Genomic DNA, 15,589 nt, shown 5'->3' on the forward strand with positions numbered 1-15,589 from the left:
GAGCCGGGCCCTGACCGCCGCTGTGCCCCGGGGACCCCCCAGCCGGGCCGGGCCGAGCCTGTTGCTGCGGCGCGGCCGCCCCGCAGCCGCTCCCGCGCCCCCTGTGCCCACCCCGGCGGGGGAGGGACGCTTTGCACCCGCTGAGGGGACGGGGGACGGCTGCAGTGAGCGCTGAGAGCCCCCTCCCCGCCCGCAGCCACTGCGGTGGGAGCTGCGGACCTGTTTGTTTAGTGGTGGTGATGGCTTGTGGTAGAATGATAAACGTTTTGCATTGCGGCTTTTAGGTCGCTGGATGTTTGGCAGGGGATTTTATACAGGACTCCCCAGTCTCTTAAGACAATATTTACCCTTCTTGGTTTTATTTGTTTTTAATTAAATTGCTATGTGAAATAATAATTCGAAGCTAGTAAATCAAGCGTCCTATTTATCACTAGGAGAACTGTCTCAAGTTAAGAAAGCTCTGAACCAGCCTGTGCACTAAACAGTGTGGTTTTAAATTGTAATTCATACGGCTTAAAGGAGATGCTTGTCATGGAAAGTACGTTTATATTTTCTGGTTAATGAACAGGTTTGTCAAATTTCCTGGTTCTTTTCACTCCAGAGGTTGTTGTACACAATTTCTTTGTTTCCAGCACCTAAACCCTTGTCATTAAAAAGTGCCTAAATACAGCAGGAGTGAAGTGGGAAGGAAAGTCTGGCACAGGTCTTTGTCTTTAAATCCTTCGTTTCTCCCCAGATCTGGCAGTCTGCTCTGGGCACTCTGAATCCCAACCCCACGGACAGCTGTCCCCTGTACCTGAACTATGCCACGGTGGCCGCACTGCCATCCAGGGTCAGCCGGCACAACAGCCCATCCGCAGCTCAGTTCATCACCCGCCTGGTCAGGAACTGCCTGCCAGGAGGGGTCAACAGATGCATTGTTGTAAGTGGCTCTTGAATTGCTCTGGTGAAATGTCTAGTGAGTGTTTTCTCGACTTTTCCGGGTTGTAGGTGTCTCCAAAGAGACTGGAGGTGGACAAGTTTGACTGATATAATTATACTGACATGAGTGGTTTTGCACTGACATGTAGGCAAGACCTGACTGTAATGGCTTGTGCATGCTCAAGCAGCTGGAGGGAATTAAGGTTGGATATGTATGGAACGTCTTCAACCAGGAATGCCCATGAAAAAGGAACTATTAGTGGCTTTTTCCAAACTGGGATTTGGGATGTTAGCACATGCTTCAGGAGATTGATGTAGCCTTAGTGAAGGGTGTTACGTCTGTGTCACAGAACCCATGAGAGGTGCCTTGTTTGTGTTGTTCAGTGAGTTTCAAAAGTCTTGATGCAAACTAATGCTCCAGTGTGAGTCCTTTGCAGGACAAGCTCTTGGACTGCTTTGGTCATCTTCTGTATGAGCCTGATGAATTTATTTGTTTCTATGGCTTCTCCAGATCATACCAGATTTGTGGGTTGTTAGAGTAGACTCATACAGTCAGTGTCAGTGACAAAATTAAATTAACACTCTTCAGTTGGAAAACTTATTTGCAAGAGTAATAACTACTTAATTTTTACCCTTTGAAAATGTTTAACTAAAACTGCTTTCCATTGGTAATTTCTGTAATGAACTTCGGAAAAGGGATCTACCTGTTAACAAACTTTTGGGTTAGTATTAGCTACATTCTCATACAACTTCTACCACCACTCTCTCATACAATTTCTGTCTTTGTTTCATTTGTTTTGAGCACGTATTGGTGATTCCTGTGCTTTTTTTGGTCCTGATCTGTAGTCTAACCTGTGTTAATTGCACTGGTGTAATTAAAGCAGTCCAGCTCCCTTATAAGGATGATCTAATTCCAGCAGTGTAATTCTTTTCCATGCAGGAAATGAACTGGACCATTTCACTGTGGTACTTCTACTCTGCCTCTCCATCCATTCAAAACATGATGAATGAGCTAGTCGTGACTCAGGGCTCAGTTATTTCCCACCCACCTCCTTTTTCCCCCTCTTCCCCAGTAATACCCCAGGTAACAGATCCTTTTAAGTGTATCCTTCCACACCCTGGTGCTGTGTGATGAGTTTTGCTGCTGGCTGGTGTTTCAGATGGTGTGTGAGCGCTCCGAAGTCTTTGCCTCCGCGTGTGCCCTGGCCAGGGCCTTCCCCCTGTTCACACATCGGTCCAGCGCCTCCAGACGCACAGAGAAGAAAACTGTGACAGTGGAGTTCTTCCTGGTTGGCCAAAACAACGGACCAATGGAAGTGGCAACACTTAAAGTAAGATTTTGGGGGTTTTCTGTCATCTTTTTGTTCAGTTTGTTGCATGTGCAAATGCGTCTGTCTGAAGCTGCCTCTGGAATAGGTGTTGTATAATTATCTTAGCTCAAGGTTCCTTGAAGTTGATGAGTTCACAGCATCTCTTGAGTAGAAATACTGAACGTATTACTGCAGCAGATGCTGAAGATGTTATTCAGAATTTAGATTTCAGGGGTGGAAAACACCAAACAAACAGCACAAAGAAAATGTCTCCTCTCTCATGTGTGTCACAGATGCAAATAGTGTATTCTCAGCCTTTAATACTACATTGCTTTTAGTGTGTGGGCTTCTCACTTTTTCTACCCAGGCAAAAGCTGTGACTGTGCAGATGAATATCACAGTGAAGTCACTAAAAGTTGCTTAACAGGGGTCACATATGGCCTCTGCTATTTCTTTCTGATGCACCTCTTTGGCTGAGTTTTTCTGGCAGAACTGTGGCCAGAAACGAGACCCTAAGAAACAAAACAGCTTGGAGATGAGCTGTACATGACAGTGAAATATGTTTAAGTCATCTTTCGGTGGCAGAAAATCAAAGGCTGTTTCCCTTGTTTGACTGTTACAGAGAGGAAACTCCACATCAGGTAACTGTTGGCATGCCAGGTCATTCCTCTTCAAGATCCATAAATTTAAAAGGTATTCCAAGGTTTGCAGTTAATCTGTTAAGGAACTCCCTGTTCAGTGTTCCAAGTTCTGTGCTTCAGTACAGATGGATACTCCCTTAGCTGATCAGTCAGTGAGGGTACAGAAATCCCTTACAAGTTTTGGCAGTGGATTTGACAAAGGACATGGTGTTGCTGCAATTGAAATTCACAGAATTGCAGCATTAGGGTATGGGTTTTTTTCAGTATGTTCTGGTCCTTACTCTGTGAACTGATCTGGCCCCAGAAAATGGTGCCAGCCCAGTTTTCAGCAAAGTGGCAAAGACAGACGTGCTGAGAGTACAACTCTTGATCACTCCATTTTTCCATGCCCCAAATCAGAAAAAGCATAGCTGGTGTCAAAAATAGTTCGTTCAGATAGGTAGATTCCAAACCACTTGGGTTATTTTTAACTTAAAAACAAAGCTGCAATTATTTCTACCTCCTGTTTTTCCCCTTGATGTCAATGCCAAAAATATTATTGGCTTCCTCCTAGCTGAGTTTGCACCCCTTAAATTCAACCAGCACCAGACAGCTAATGCAGAGCATGGAAGAGGCATGTGGTAGGACATTTTTATCTAAACCTCTCCCTTGGCATGTTGTATTTCACACCTACTGCATTGTCCAGGGTATTTTGCGGTGAGGACTAGCAGGGATTGTCAGAGTTTTACAAGGCACTTATTAAGGGCTGCCATTATCCAGGTTCTCTGGAGCACTCTGGAAACACAAATACAGGCACAGCTTATTTCTGGAAGTCATGCTGCTCCCCTGGGGCTTGGCCTTGGGGTTAGAGTACCTCCTTTTACCTGCATGACCCTGACAGGGAATCACTCCAGACAGGGCTTGGCTGCCGAGGTCCTTATCCCTTTAGGGACAGTAAAGCAATCAGAAGTAATTGCAGAGAGTCGGGCACCAGTCCAAAGCAAGCCAGGGTTTAGGAGTGTGCTGGGATACAAATGTATGGAGTCCTTAGGCTGGTCTGGCCAAGCCAAACTTCAGATACCTCAGCATGAGTGAGTGTCCAACACCTCAGATTCCTTTGAAACCCATCTTGACTCACCCATGTGCTGTGTGTGGTCCTCAGTGTAGTGTGGGTACTGGAAAGCTTGCACAAAGTTTCCTTCCTCCAGGTCTTACAGCTTCAAGTTGTTAATTCATGGGAGCTAAAAGTTGAAGCTTGGTGTCTGGTGTCTTCATGGTCTTTTTTTTTTGCCAGGAGGATCCTTCTCTAAGGAAACAGCCTTGGCTGCTTGACCATTTTCCTTCTGTCCACTCTTGCTTAGATAAGTTTTTGCTCAGTCCAGGTGAGGGTCAGTCCATTTTACCACAGAAATCAGGAAACAGTGTATGTTTTATATAAACATGAAATATTGCAGTTTCCCCATGGGCCTGCCATCTAGAATGTCTCACGGCAGCAATCTTTATTGCCCTGCACCACTGTGCCTGTCCTGTACAAACTGTGCAGTTTCCCATGTTGCAGATTACACAATCTCTGCAGGTTTCCAACCCCAGCAGCCCATAAGCTCATTGTGACTTCCTGAATTAGCTGCCTCTTATCTTTCTTTCCTCCACCTCACATTGCCTTCTTGGTCTCCTTTTGTTAATAGGGAAGGATACTAATTTTGCAATATCAGTTTGCTGGGTGAAGGAGTACAGTTGCTTAGAAATTAGAGCACGTGGAAAAATAAGTTGGCCCCATAGAAAAAGTAATGGTTAGCTTGGCTGACACTGTTTAACTGTGCAGTGCCTGAGGTGGTGGCAGTTAAGCATTAACATGCTCCAAAGGAACCACACATCTGGTGTTGGCTGCAGAGGGATAAATGCAAACTTTGCTAAAGCCCAGGCCCTTCTCAGGTGTCCTCCCTTGTGTTTGCAGTGTCTGGCCAGTGCCACCGAAGGGGTCCGGCTGGCTGCACGCATCGTGGACACCCCGTGTAATGAGATGAACACTGATTCCTTCCTGGAGGTTGGTGATGCCCTGATGAGGAAGAGTTGCTAGCTGGAAGTCTGGACTGCAGTAATCAAACCCGAGTGCTGCTGTCTCTCAGTGAAAACTGTGTGTCAGCAGTGGGCAGCACAGCAAACCAGGGGTGCTCAGGCTCTTCCTTTGGCCTTTCACATTTCCTAGAACTGTGCAAAGCTGGAAGGAGGCAGAGTTCACAGCTTGGAGTAGTTCACTGGGAAGCTGAAAACATGAGTTCTTCATTTGGTCATGGCACTGGATTTTTGTCTTAAACCTGATGGTGACCAGAGTTACTGAAATTATGGGACAGCTGACATATTTCCAAATGAGCTTTATCGTAGAGATCTGGAAGGCTGTTAAGAATGAAATTATTCCTGTCCTATTACATCGTGATCCAACAGAGTGAACAGTTGTCCTTTACCTCAGAAGATTTCTTTTACTGGCAGGACCTAAAGGTCAAATTTGTATTTCATGCCATAGTAAGTCAAGGATGTGTCGGTGGAATTAGGCCATTGGAAAAGCAGCACCACTCCCAAAATTGTGAATGTTTGTATGTGTATACATGAAAAAATCACAAAAACCCCTTAATTGGGTACCCATTTGTGTGGAAAGGCACAAATGTGTCCTAATGACTGACTGACAATGTCCCTTTTTTTTTTTTTTTAATTATTAAGGAAATCAAAAAAGTTGGCAAGGATCTTCGGATTACTCCTACCATTATCCGAGATGAGGAGCTGAAAGAGAGAGGCTTTGGAGGTATATCTTGTTGAGTATTCCATTTTTTTCCTAGCAGATGACTGGAATGTTTTGCCATCTCCGTTGTAATGTTTTATTTGCACGTTTTTGAAACTGTTTTATTGCCCATAGTGTTCCAAGATGTTTTACAGAAAATACCCACAGGGGTTCCCCACAGTCTTTCTTCCCCACAGGTGGTTTAATTCTCTGTTTTCTAGGGATCTATGGAGTTGGAAAGGCAGCTCTACATCCTCCAGCCCTGGCAGTTCTCAGTCACACTCCAGATGGTGCCACACAGACCATTGCTTGGGTGGGCAAAGGTATTGTGTATGACACTGGAGGACTCAGCATCAAGGGAAAGGTACAGAAGCACTTCTGCTGCTGCTGCCTTTGCTTACACTGTTGTTTTCTGCTGAAAGTAATTCAGATAATGTCTGTAGGAAACAAAAGTACTTTTTTATTGAGTTAAGTGCTTGATTTTTTGTCATCCATGTGGACACAAACTATCAGGGGAGAAGACCAAATGGGATTCAAAGACCACTACAGAACAATTAGCAAATAGCAACCCTTTAAATATTGCCTGCTGAAAGGCAGAAAGTAGGAACAAAGATGTTTAATTTCTGGTTTCAAAGATAGAATGAAAACCTGTTGGAGTTAGACTCAGTGTGAAACTTATAAACAACATTTTTCTTTTTACTTTTCTAACAGTTTAGCAGACCCAGTTTAGTACTTTTCAGTTCCAAGACCAGATCCACCAATAAGCAGAGGCACACGTTCCTTGTTTGTGTTGTTGACAGCTGAGCACTGTCAAAACCAGAGTCTCAGAAGCACCAGAAACCCTGGTTCTAGCAGGCAGTACTGTGAAATTCTCTTTCAAAGACAAAAAAAATTCTGTGGTTCTGTTTAAACAGACTACTATGCCTGGAATGAAACGAGACTGTGGTGGAGCAGCTGCTATTTTGGGTGCCTTCAAAGCCACTGTAAAGCAAGTAAGTAAAATGTGTTAATTGATATCGTGTATCCCAGCACTGCCAAGGAGCTTGGATAAATTCCCAGAGACAGAGGCCTGTCTAATCCTGAAGTTCTGACCTGCCACTGCTCTTTAGTGAGCTTGAGCCACTCTGCTCTTTCTGCTATTTCAGGAAAATATTTTCATCTTTACTGAGATTTTGAGAATTGTGAGAAATTCCCTGAGTGCTTTTTTTTTTTAAGGGTCTTCCTTGAATTTCAGAGTTTGTTCTGTGGACTGAATGGTTTCTAGTCTCTTGAATCAGCTCTGTACTTGAGTTATCCAGTGCTGATTTTGTTTAAGCTGTGGGATTTGGGGCAGCTGTTGTCACCTTAGCAAAGAAGGGGACGAGTGACTCTGGGATATGAAGTCTTTCTGGATTCCAATTCCTGTGCCAGGTCTAATATTAACCTAGTGGGGAAGTAGCAGCTCTAGTGTCATCAGGAGCTGCTTGTTGGTTTGCCTCTGTGGTCAGAAAGTAGTGGGGAAGCTGAGAAGAAGCCAGGTATCAAAATATGAAGAATTAAAAGTACTCCTCTTGCACTTTTAATAATGCAAATGGGGGGAAAGTGGCTGCTGCCAATAAAACTCTGCCCTCTCCACAAATCCAGTGACTGAGTCTTGCTGACAGAGCAGCTGTTACCTCCAAGGAGTATCCAAAGTTCAAAAAATATTTACTGCTGCAGATTAATGCATAGATCTGATGGATGCTTTGTCCAGGGGCTGATCAGTGCCAAATTCCCATTTCTCAGTAGTCTAGCTCTGTGCCTTGGCCCTTACAGCATGTTTGATGTGGAAAGATTGTAAACTTCACAGTTACCTTCTGGGAATTAAAATGGAAAACAGATTTGTGAGCTGCATCTCGGGCAGAACAACTACCTTGCATTACTAAATCCTTCAGAAAGTTAGATCAGAGGTCTGCAAGGGGCAAGAGCTGGAACTTACACGGTGCTTTGGGAGACTTTGGGATAGCTGTGGATGGGGGACATCCTTCCAGTGGTTCAGTCCTTGTTTCCAGCGTAGTTCTGTGTGTGGTCATCTGCACTGAGAGAAGTTCCATTCACAGTCACAGTAGATGGGAGCACAAGTGATCTGTCAGTTCATACACAATTACTGCAACAGTGAATAAACTGGCAGTGATGTGTTTGGACAAACTGAGCCTGGAGAAATCTTTATATGCCTTTATATGTAAAAACAAAAGAATGAACTCACTGCTTAATTTTACAGTCTCGTGTGAGAAGACCTTTAAATAACATCCCTGCAGAAAATGTGTTCAGAGAGACAGTGGGAAGAATTTGTTGTTACTGTTTCAAGACTTTTTTTTTTTTTTTAATGCTTTTAAGAATAAAAGAAAAGTTGAAGAGGTTTCACTGAGCTATGCTTTGTCATAGAGACTGAAGTGGGAAATGTGTGTTGGATAGAAAGCTCAGTGGGAAGAGGGGCAGAGGTTATTTTCCTTCTTCATAAAATATCTGCCTGCCTGCTGTTCAGCAGTTACACAAAATGATTTTAAAGGCTTTGGATGGCAAAATTAAACAAGTGATTTTTCCTAGAAAGATGCATTTCCTCCATTGTGAGCTTTCCAACACAAGGGAGAAGAGAAAAACATTGACTTAAATTTTTGATTTCTTTCTTGTTAACATGATCCTGCATGTTAGCATAATAAATCCTGCTTTTGAGGAGCTACAGGCAGAATGAGAGTTGGGAAAAGGCAACTGATACTGGAAATAGATTTTCACTTTTTGACAGTAGGTTAACAACATGTCTCTCTTGGAGGAAGAAAATCCAGTGCAGTGAGATACTGTGAATAGTTGGGTTATGGATGGAAGGTTGTCTCCCCTGCAATGCTGTCTGCCCACCAGCTGGGCTAGAAACTGAAATGACTTTCTGGCTTCTAAGTGCTGCCCATTATTTTGAAAGGTTTTGATTGATGCCTTTGCCCTTTAGACTTCAGAACATGAGCTGATTCAGCAAGCCCAGATTTCTTTAGCCATGGACTTTTATCAAGAGATTAAGAGCAAAACTGGCCCAGGTTTTCCCCTAGAATTTGGTGTTGTTAACTATCCCAGTTAAGGAGGAACAATGTTTTCATTTGTTAAATGCTGCTGTCTCCCTGTCTGTTCCTAGAATCCCTCCACACAATACAACTGCTGTGTAAATAACAGAATCATCATCCATTTTAAAATACCATCCATAACCACATAAGCACTTGACTTTAAACCAAAATAAAACATTATGAGATAAACCAGAAGAGAGGAGGCTAAGGAGAAAAAAAAAATAAAAGAAAAAAACCCCAACAGGTTAAAAATGCTGTGTGCCTCCTAGCAGGGATGACAATTTAAAAAAACCCAACTAACACCCACCCACCTGTCCAAAAACCCTACCAGTTTTCCTATGAAAATCGTAGCATTGCTGTCAAGAAGTCTTAATCCCTCACTGATTTGAGTCCCAATAAATGAGCTTGATGTGAATTGAAAGCCATTTCTCCCCTCTGGTTGTTACAGGGGTTTAAGGACAATCTTCATGCTGTTTTTTGTCTGGCTGAGAACGCAGTGGGACCACGTGCAACGAGACCTGATGACATTCATGTTCTTTACTCTGGAAAGTAAGATTGTATCTATTCTCTTCCCATAAACAGAGCAAACATCATTTTCTGTTCATCTGAGAGCCATGCAGATTGTGAAGCTGTCTGTAAATATTGATAATAGTATTTCATACATCCATAGTAGTGAGTTTTAAGTGTGCTTGGAGTTTCCTGCGGGGTATGTAAATACACATCAAAATACATGTATATCATAAGCTGAACTTCCCTTAAAGCACTCAGATTTAGGTGGGTTTTGTAGTACAGGCAGTTTTCTGTGTCCATCTGTTGCTGCATTGTGTGGCAGCAGCAAAGACAGGCCACCAGGGGATCAGAATCTCTTTTAAGGACAGATGTTACCTCTTTGGCAGTAGTTTTTAGAATTCCAGCAAGGCACCACACAGGCTCAACAAGCAGACCCTGCCATGAGGGCAGTAGTGTCATTTCCCTTTTCCTTGTGTCCTCTGTCTGGATGGTTGGAGCTGGGGAATAGCAGCCCTACAGACTTGCAGAGTCAAAAAAGAAAAGCACAGGAGGTTTGAGGCTGCTCTCTAAAGTGTTCTAGTCCAGACAGGTGATCCTGACTTCCAGCCCTAAGCACTCCAGTCTGAAATGCCCTGTCTCCCTCCCAGAACTGTGGAAATCAATAACACTGATGCAGAAGGTCGCCTGATCCTGGCTGATGGAGTTGCTTACGCCTGCAAAGACCTTGGAGCTGATATCATTCTGGATATGGCCACTCTTACTGGAGCTCAGGTACAACAGTCTTACATTCATAACTCAGTTTCTTTTCTGTTCTTTATGCAACTTTTTGCTTTTGCATACTTAAATTAAAAATGGTGTTCTTCTGATGACATCAGCAGCTGATGTAAGTGGGCTGGTACTCCATGTTTGCAATTCAATTTATAATTCCCAGAACTGATTTGTTAATAGTCATCAGGATTTTCTTGTTCATGAAATGGCGTCCATTGTAAGTCATACACAGAATGGTACAAGGCTGCAAATTTAACAGCATTATTTTCTAGCATCTGTTCCTGATTTTTAGAAGGTTCTATTGACGAGCAGTAGTGGAGGGTGACTTCTTCCTGATTTTGTCCTTTTTCTCACCAGGGAATTGCCACAGGAAAATACCATGCTGCTGTCCTTACCAATAATGAAGAGTGGGAAAAGGCTTGTGTTAAAGCTGGCAGGAACTGTGGAGACTTGGTCCATCCTCTGGTGTACTGCCCTGAGCTCCACTTCAGTGAATTTACCTCTGCTGTAGCTGATATGAAGAACTCTGTAGCAGTAAGATTTATTTTTTCTTTTAATTTTCTCTGTTACATAAAAACGTGTGTTTTTAGACAGTGAGCTGTCCTGCTCATAGCTGGCTGAAAGCTCTTCATAGGGGCTGTAACCTTTTAGAAATGGCCCATATTGTTTTGGTCTTCAGGGTCTTTCACCTGGGGCTTTGCAGGCTGTATTTAGTGTCAGTTTTAAACAGGGTGACCTGCTGCAAAGGTATCTTTGGGCTGCTTGCCTTTTAAATATGGCCCTACATGAATGCTGAATTCCTGGATGGAGACCTTTTAGGGAATCAAGATGGGCATTCCTCAGATCATACATCACCAGCAGAGACTATTGGCTGGGAGTGCAGAAACCAGGAAATTGAGGACGGAGGCCTCGGAATTGGTGCAGCTGCTTTTGCTGCATTTGAGAATTCCAGTGTGCAGTGAGAGTCCAAAAACGCTGCAGGAAGGAGTGTGGGCAGAAGAGGAATTGAGCAGGGCCACACTACTGCTAGGGACTAAGTCAAGGATTTACAGTAAAGTTGGTTTGTAAGACTGTTTTAGGGCCATTCTTTAAGCTTTGACTGAGATTTGCGTAACTGTCTTTCCTGTAGGCAGAATGAACCACTGACATCTTTTCTTGCAAGACCAACTCTATTTTTATTGCTCCTACAGGACCGGGACAATACCCCCAGCTCCTGTGCTGGGCTCTTCATTGCCTCTCACATCGGCTTCGACTGGCCTGGGGTGTGGGTGCACATAGACATCGCTGCTCCCGTGCACGCTGTGAGTGTTCCTGACCCTCTCTGGGCACACAGGCTGGGGAAACACACCTGCTGATGGCTGCAGGGGCTCTGGATTGTGTCCATCCAGCTCAGGGTGACAGAAATAGGTGGAGAGGGGTCCTTTAGAAAAGCACTGACTCGTCTCTGTTGCGAGTTTCTTGGTTTGGTAGTTTCATCTCTTCGTATTTTTCATTTTGGTTTTAAAATATTCTAGCAGTCACTTTAATCAGTGACATCTTTATCATTGTGAGCATTGACAGCTTGCCTGCTCTCTGTTCATGGCAATAATCCCAGCCTTCCATTCTCAGCCATGTTGTTTTAGGATGATTGACCAGAGTTGATCACCCTTCCAAAAATATGTTCCCTCTTGGGGATTTCCTTTCCTCCCTTTGGTGGAACCTGTGTATATTCTTTTTTTTCCTAAAAACCAAGGCAATTCACTCCACCTGCCTCTTTTTTTTTTAAACACAGTTTATTCAGCTCTTATTCCAAATCCATGCTCAGGCTGGGTGGGAGATCCCCTGCCTTGAACAATGCTGGCCTCTATCCACCCACAAGTCAGTGGGAGCTCTGTTCTCATGTGTTGGTTTAATCCAGCTGGGACAGATTCCAGTGGCAGTGAGGATACAGCAGCACAGAGCATGCCTGCCAGGGATTGGCTGTGGCTGTTGACCACCACAGAGTGAGTAGCCACATGAAAACTAATTCAAATCCTACAGTCTGAAGTGTGAATTGTGTGGTTTTGGTTTTGTTCTAGGGTGAACGAGCTACTGGCTATGGCGTGGCTTTGTTGCTGTCCCTGTTTGGAGGGGCCTCTGAAGACCCTTTGCTGAACCTCGTGTCTCCTCTTGGGTGCAATGGAGACTCTCCCCCTGAGGAGATGGAGAGGGACTCCAAGAGACGGCGCCTGGTTTGACGCAGCCCCAGCCCTGCCAGGTGTGGGGTTACCTCACTTTGCACTGATCTGTTCTCAAGCAATGAAAATGTCCCACGTCAGAAATTGCCTTTTTTTTTTTTTTTACTATCATGATAAGATTTATTACTTGTTTCTGATAAAAACAGCCTGATGTATTGTTTAGTTAGGTTTTTTTTTTTTAAATTATTGGTGCACGCAGTTGCTGAACAATATCAGTGGTGCAGAGTCCAGGCTCAACTAACTGTATCTGGAAGAGGCCATGTCCTCCTCTGAGCTCCTCACAAAACCTAACTAAGTGCATTCATGCATGAGAAGCTCTCTCTAGTCTGAAGAAGCAACTGCAGTTATTGCTTACAAAGCCTTCTGAATTACTTATTATATGTGAGGTTTTATCAGACATTTCTGCAGGCCCCACTACATCTCAGAACACAGGACAAGGAAAAAAAGCTCTTTAGACAGACTTGGCTCATTCAGAGACAACTTGGCTTAGCAGCAAAGGAGATGTAACGAGAAAAGGCCTATAGTTTTAATAAGGTGCTGTTTCCGCATGTTTTAATGTTCTTCTGACCAGTAAAATCAGCAAAAAGGGTTCAGAACATATCTCTATGTAATTGTTTCACATACAAATTACAGAATGTATTAATGTTAAATGAGGAAAACAATAGAGGGACTGTGATTGAGTAAAATGGGTTTACAAAGCAGAGTGGCTTCTTGCCACTTTATAAATTTATTATTATTAAAGAAGCTTACATATCCCATGTGGTGTTTGTGGTGTAATTTATATTTCAGAGAACTCTTGAGTGCTCCAAAACTTTGTGTACAACATCATTACTCTGTTCACATTCCTTTTCCCAGCACTCAGAGCTGAGAGAGGAACAGCTTGCACTGAGTGGTTTGGGGCAGTTCTGCAGAACTTCTGATTCACTTCATTTGTTTGATTCAGCAGCAGTCAGGGATGCTCAGTCTGGGTTTCTGTACAAGCCACAAGGAACTTCCAGGCATTGCTTTGGCTGGGACACCCACGGGAAGTGACTGGGCCCAGCTGATGTCATGGCAGTGGCAGGGTGGGGAACAGAAAGACCAAGTCCCTGTCCTGGGGCTCCAGCATCAGCTTTTGGAAACATTTCCTGGCTCCAGCAGCATCAGCACCCCCCAGCACCCCCGTGGCTGCTTTGCAGATCAGGTCAAGCTGAGCTGTGAGGGATTGTCCCTTTCTGTGTTGAGGGGATCTCTGGAGAACTGGTGCTGGTTTTAGCTGGAGTTCCAACAACAAGGGATACCAAGAGTCTTTTTGATTAAAGACTGCATGGAAAGCTTAATGCAGAAGGGAGAAAAAATACTTCATTCTGGTTGGGTGGCCCTATTTGACAGACAAAAAGTAACAAAAAAAAACCAACTGCAGAACTTCATTACTTCCTGTATTTGTTTCTCCCTTGCTGTTCTGGCTCCCCAGTCCACTTGAGTTTTAATAAATCTGTATCTAAATGAGTTCTGCCTTTGGTCATTCTTAACACTTGGTATAAAGCACTATCTGGTACCAAAAACTGCCATGGGAAATGTGTTGATGAAGTTATTTTTATTACAGACTCAGCATTGAAGCAAATAGCAACATGTTCTAATTTCAGTGTTCTGAGATCATCTTCAATCTCCATCTTGTAGAAGCATTCTTTAAATTAATAAATTCTAATTTTGAAATGTAGTGTTTTGCCAGATTTTTACATAAAAAGTAGCCTGTGGCTTTGTGGCACGAGGCTCAGTTCTGATGTTATTCACTGAATGGTAAGAGAGAAGTTGGGTTTTGATGGCTGATTATCATATTCTTCAACTTTGCTGTGTCTCAGGGCATATCATTCTGCTGGATTTAATTTGGAAGGCACTTAATAGAAGCCGTTTTTTTAAGTACCTTATATTAAAGAAATCTATTAAGCACCTGAAAAGCAAATGGGATGTTTGGGAAATCAAAAACTGAAAACCAGATGAAGTTTGCCAAAGGACAGTAAAATAAATTAATTCAACACCTAATAATAAAAAAGTCTGATGCTTCCTCTGGATCAGAGATACAAAATAAAAATCAAGGCTCTTTCTTTCAAATCTGTATTAAAATGTCTTTCTGTTCCTCATGTACATTATTATTTCCTTCTGTTTTGATAAAAGGTCTGTTCTCCAGAGCACAAGCTTTGGACCTACACAAGACAGTGACTTGTGAGCTCTACTTGCCAAATAAATTATTGTCTTTCCTCTGTGTTTCACAGAGCTCACACTAGGATCATTCCCATTAAGCTCACAATGTTTCTTAACCCCTAATGAGTAGAATTTTAGTTCTTTAGTTTACTCATCTGCTTCTGGGTGCTGGGCAATTTTAACTCCTGGTTTTGCCCTGAGGTATCCTGGTGTGAGACCTGGAAGCAATCTACAAAAGGGAGATCCCAAAACTGCCTTATAAATAGCAAATGCATAGAAATTAATATGTGGGGTCGTTAACCAAAGTAAGAAATAAACCCATGTTCAGCAGTAGAGCTGGAATTTGTCTCTACAGCTGCCACCACTGCTAATCCCTGGGCTGAGCAGGTTCCAGAAGCCACCCTGACCATATGTCCCACCATCACTGACATAGAAAGCTCCCCAGGCCCTTCCGTGTGACAGAGTAGCAGTTATTTACAGGAAACACTTCCAGACACCAGAGCCTGACCTCTGGGTTTAGGTGACTGCACTTGAAGTGTATTCTGGCCCCACTTAAGCAACTTTAAACACAGTCCCACACAGGGCAGGGAGCACCTGCAGAGCTTTGCAAAACTACTGGGCCCTGAGTCCTCCTCACTGTGGGGAGCCCTGGACCAACCCTTCAAAGACACTGAAGGTCACCTCAGTGTCAAAGAACTGAACTTGGGGACCCCCAAACTCCAGGTTCCCAGATGTCCCCCTCCTCAGCTGCCTCCTGAGCACACACAGGAGCCAGAGCAGGGTCGCAGAGCCAGAGAAGTGCCTCTCTGCGTTGTTTTGTAGGTCTTAGAGCTTAAATCCCTGCAGCTGTGGGTCCGGCACTTCTAAGAGGAGGTTGGCAACCATACGGTAATGCACCCCTTCAGGAGATCTCATTTCCTCCTTGGAGCTGTACCAGGATGGCCCAGTGGAAGCTGACACAGGCAGCAGGTGAGTTAAGAAGTGTCTCTGCCATGGTACAGACCATCCCTGCTCTTTATCTTGTGACAGCAACATCCTGTGGGCAGCAGTTTGCTATGAACTGTGTGGCAGACTTGGGAGGACAAGGCTGATCTGCTGGTTTGCTTGTTAAAGTGAAGAGGAGCTGGTGCTCAGTCAGGGAAAAACCTGTCTGTGATGTGTTCCATTTGTAAACCTTACTGCAGGAAAGGTCTTTTCTGGCCTTGTTGTGTTTTGCCAGGAG

General features: G+C 43.8%; 1 protein-coding gene across 1 annotated transcript; it reads left to right on the forward strand.

Moving 5' to 3' along the window:
• Window positions 1–688: 688 nt before the first annotated feature.
• On the forward strand, window positions 689–13,674 carry LOC121672719 (probable aminopeptidase NPEPL1; the record flags this gene model as incomplete). Its single annotated transcript, XM_042045499.1, has 11 exons — window positions 689–922; window positions 2,082–2,252; window positions 4,806–4,895; window positions 5,567–5,648; window positions 5,846–5,988; window positions 6,539–6,616; window positions 9,141–9,241; window positions 9,850–9,973; window positions 10,328–10,504; window positions 11,161–11,271; window positions 12,028–13,674. Coding segments are annotated over 11 exons (1,470 nt in total), but the record flags the coding sequence as incomplete, so codon positions are not given.
• Window positions 13,675–15,589: the final 1,915 nt, after the last annotated feature.

The sequence above is a fragment of the Corvus kubaryi genome, unplaced genomic scaffold (genome assembly GCF_017639235.1).
Source record: "Corvus kubaryi isolate FWS band 111438036 unplaced genomic scaffold, C.kubaryi_AGA036_p1.0 64879, whole genome shotgun sequence".
NCBI classification, from domain to species: Eukaryota; Metazoa; Chordata; class Aves; order Passeriformes; family Corvidae; genus Corvus; species Corvus kubaryi.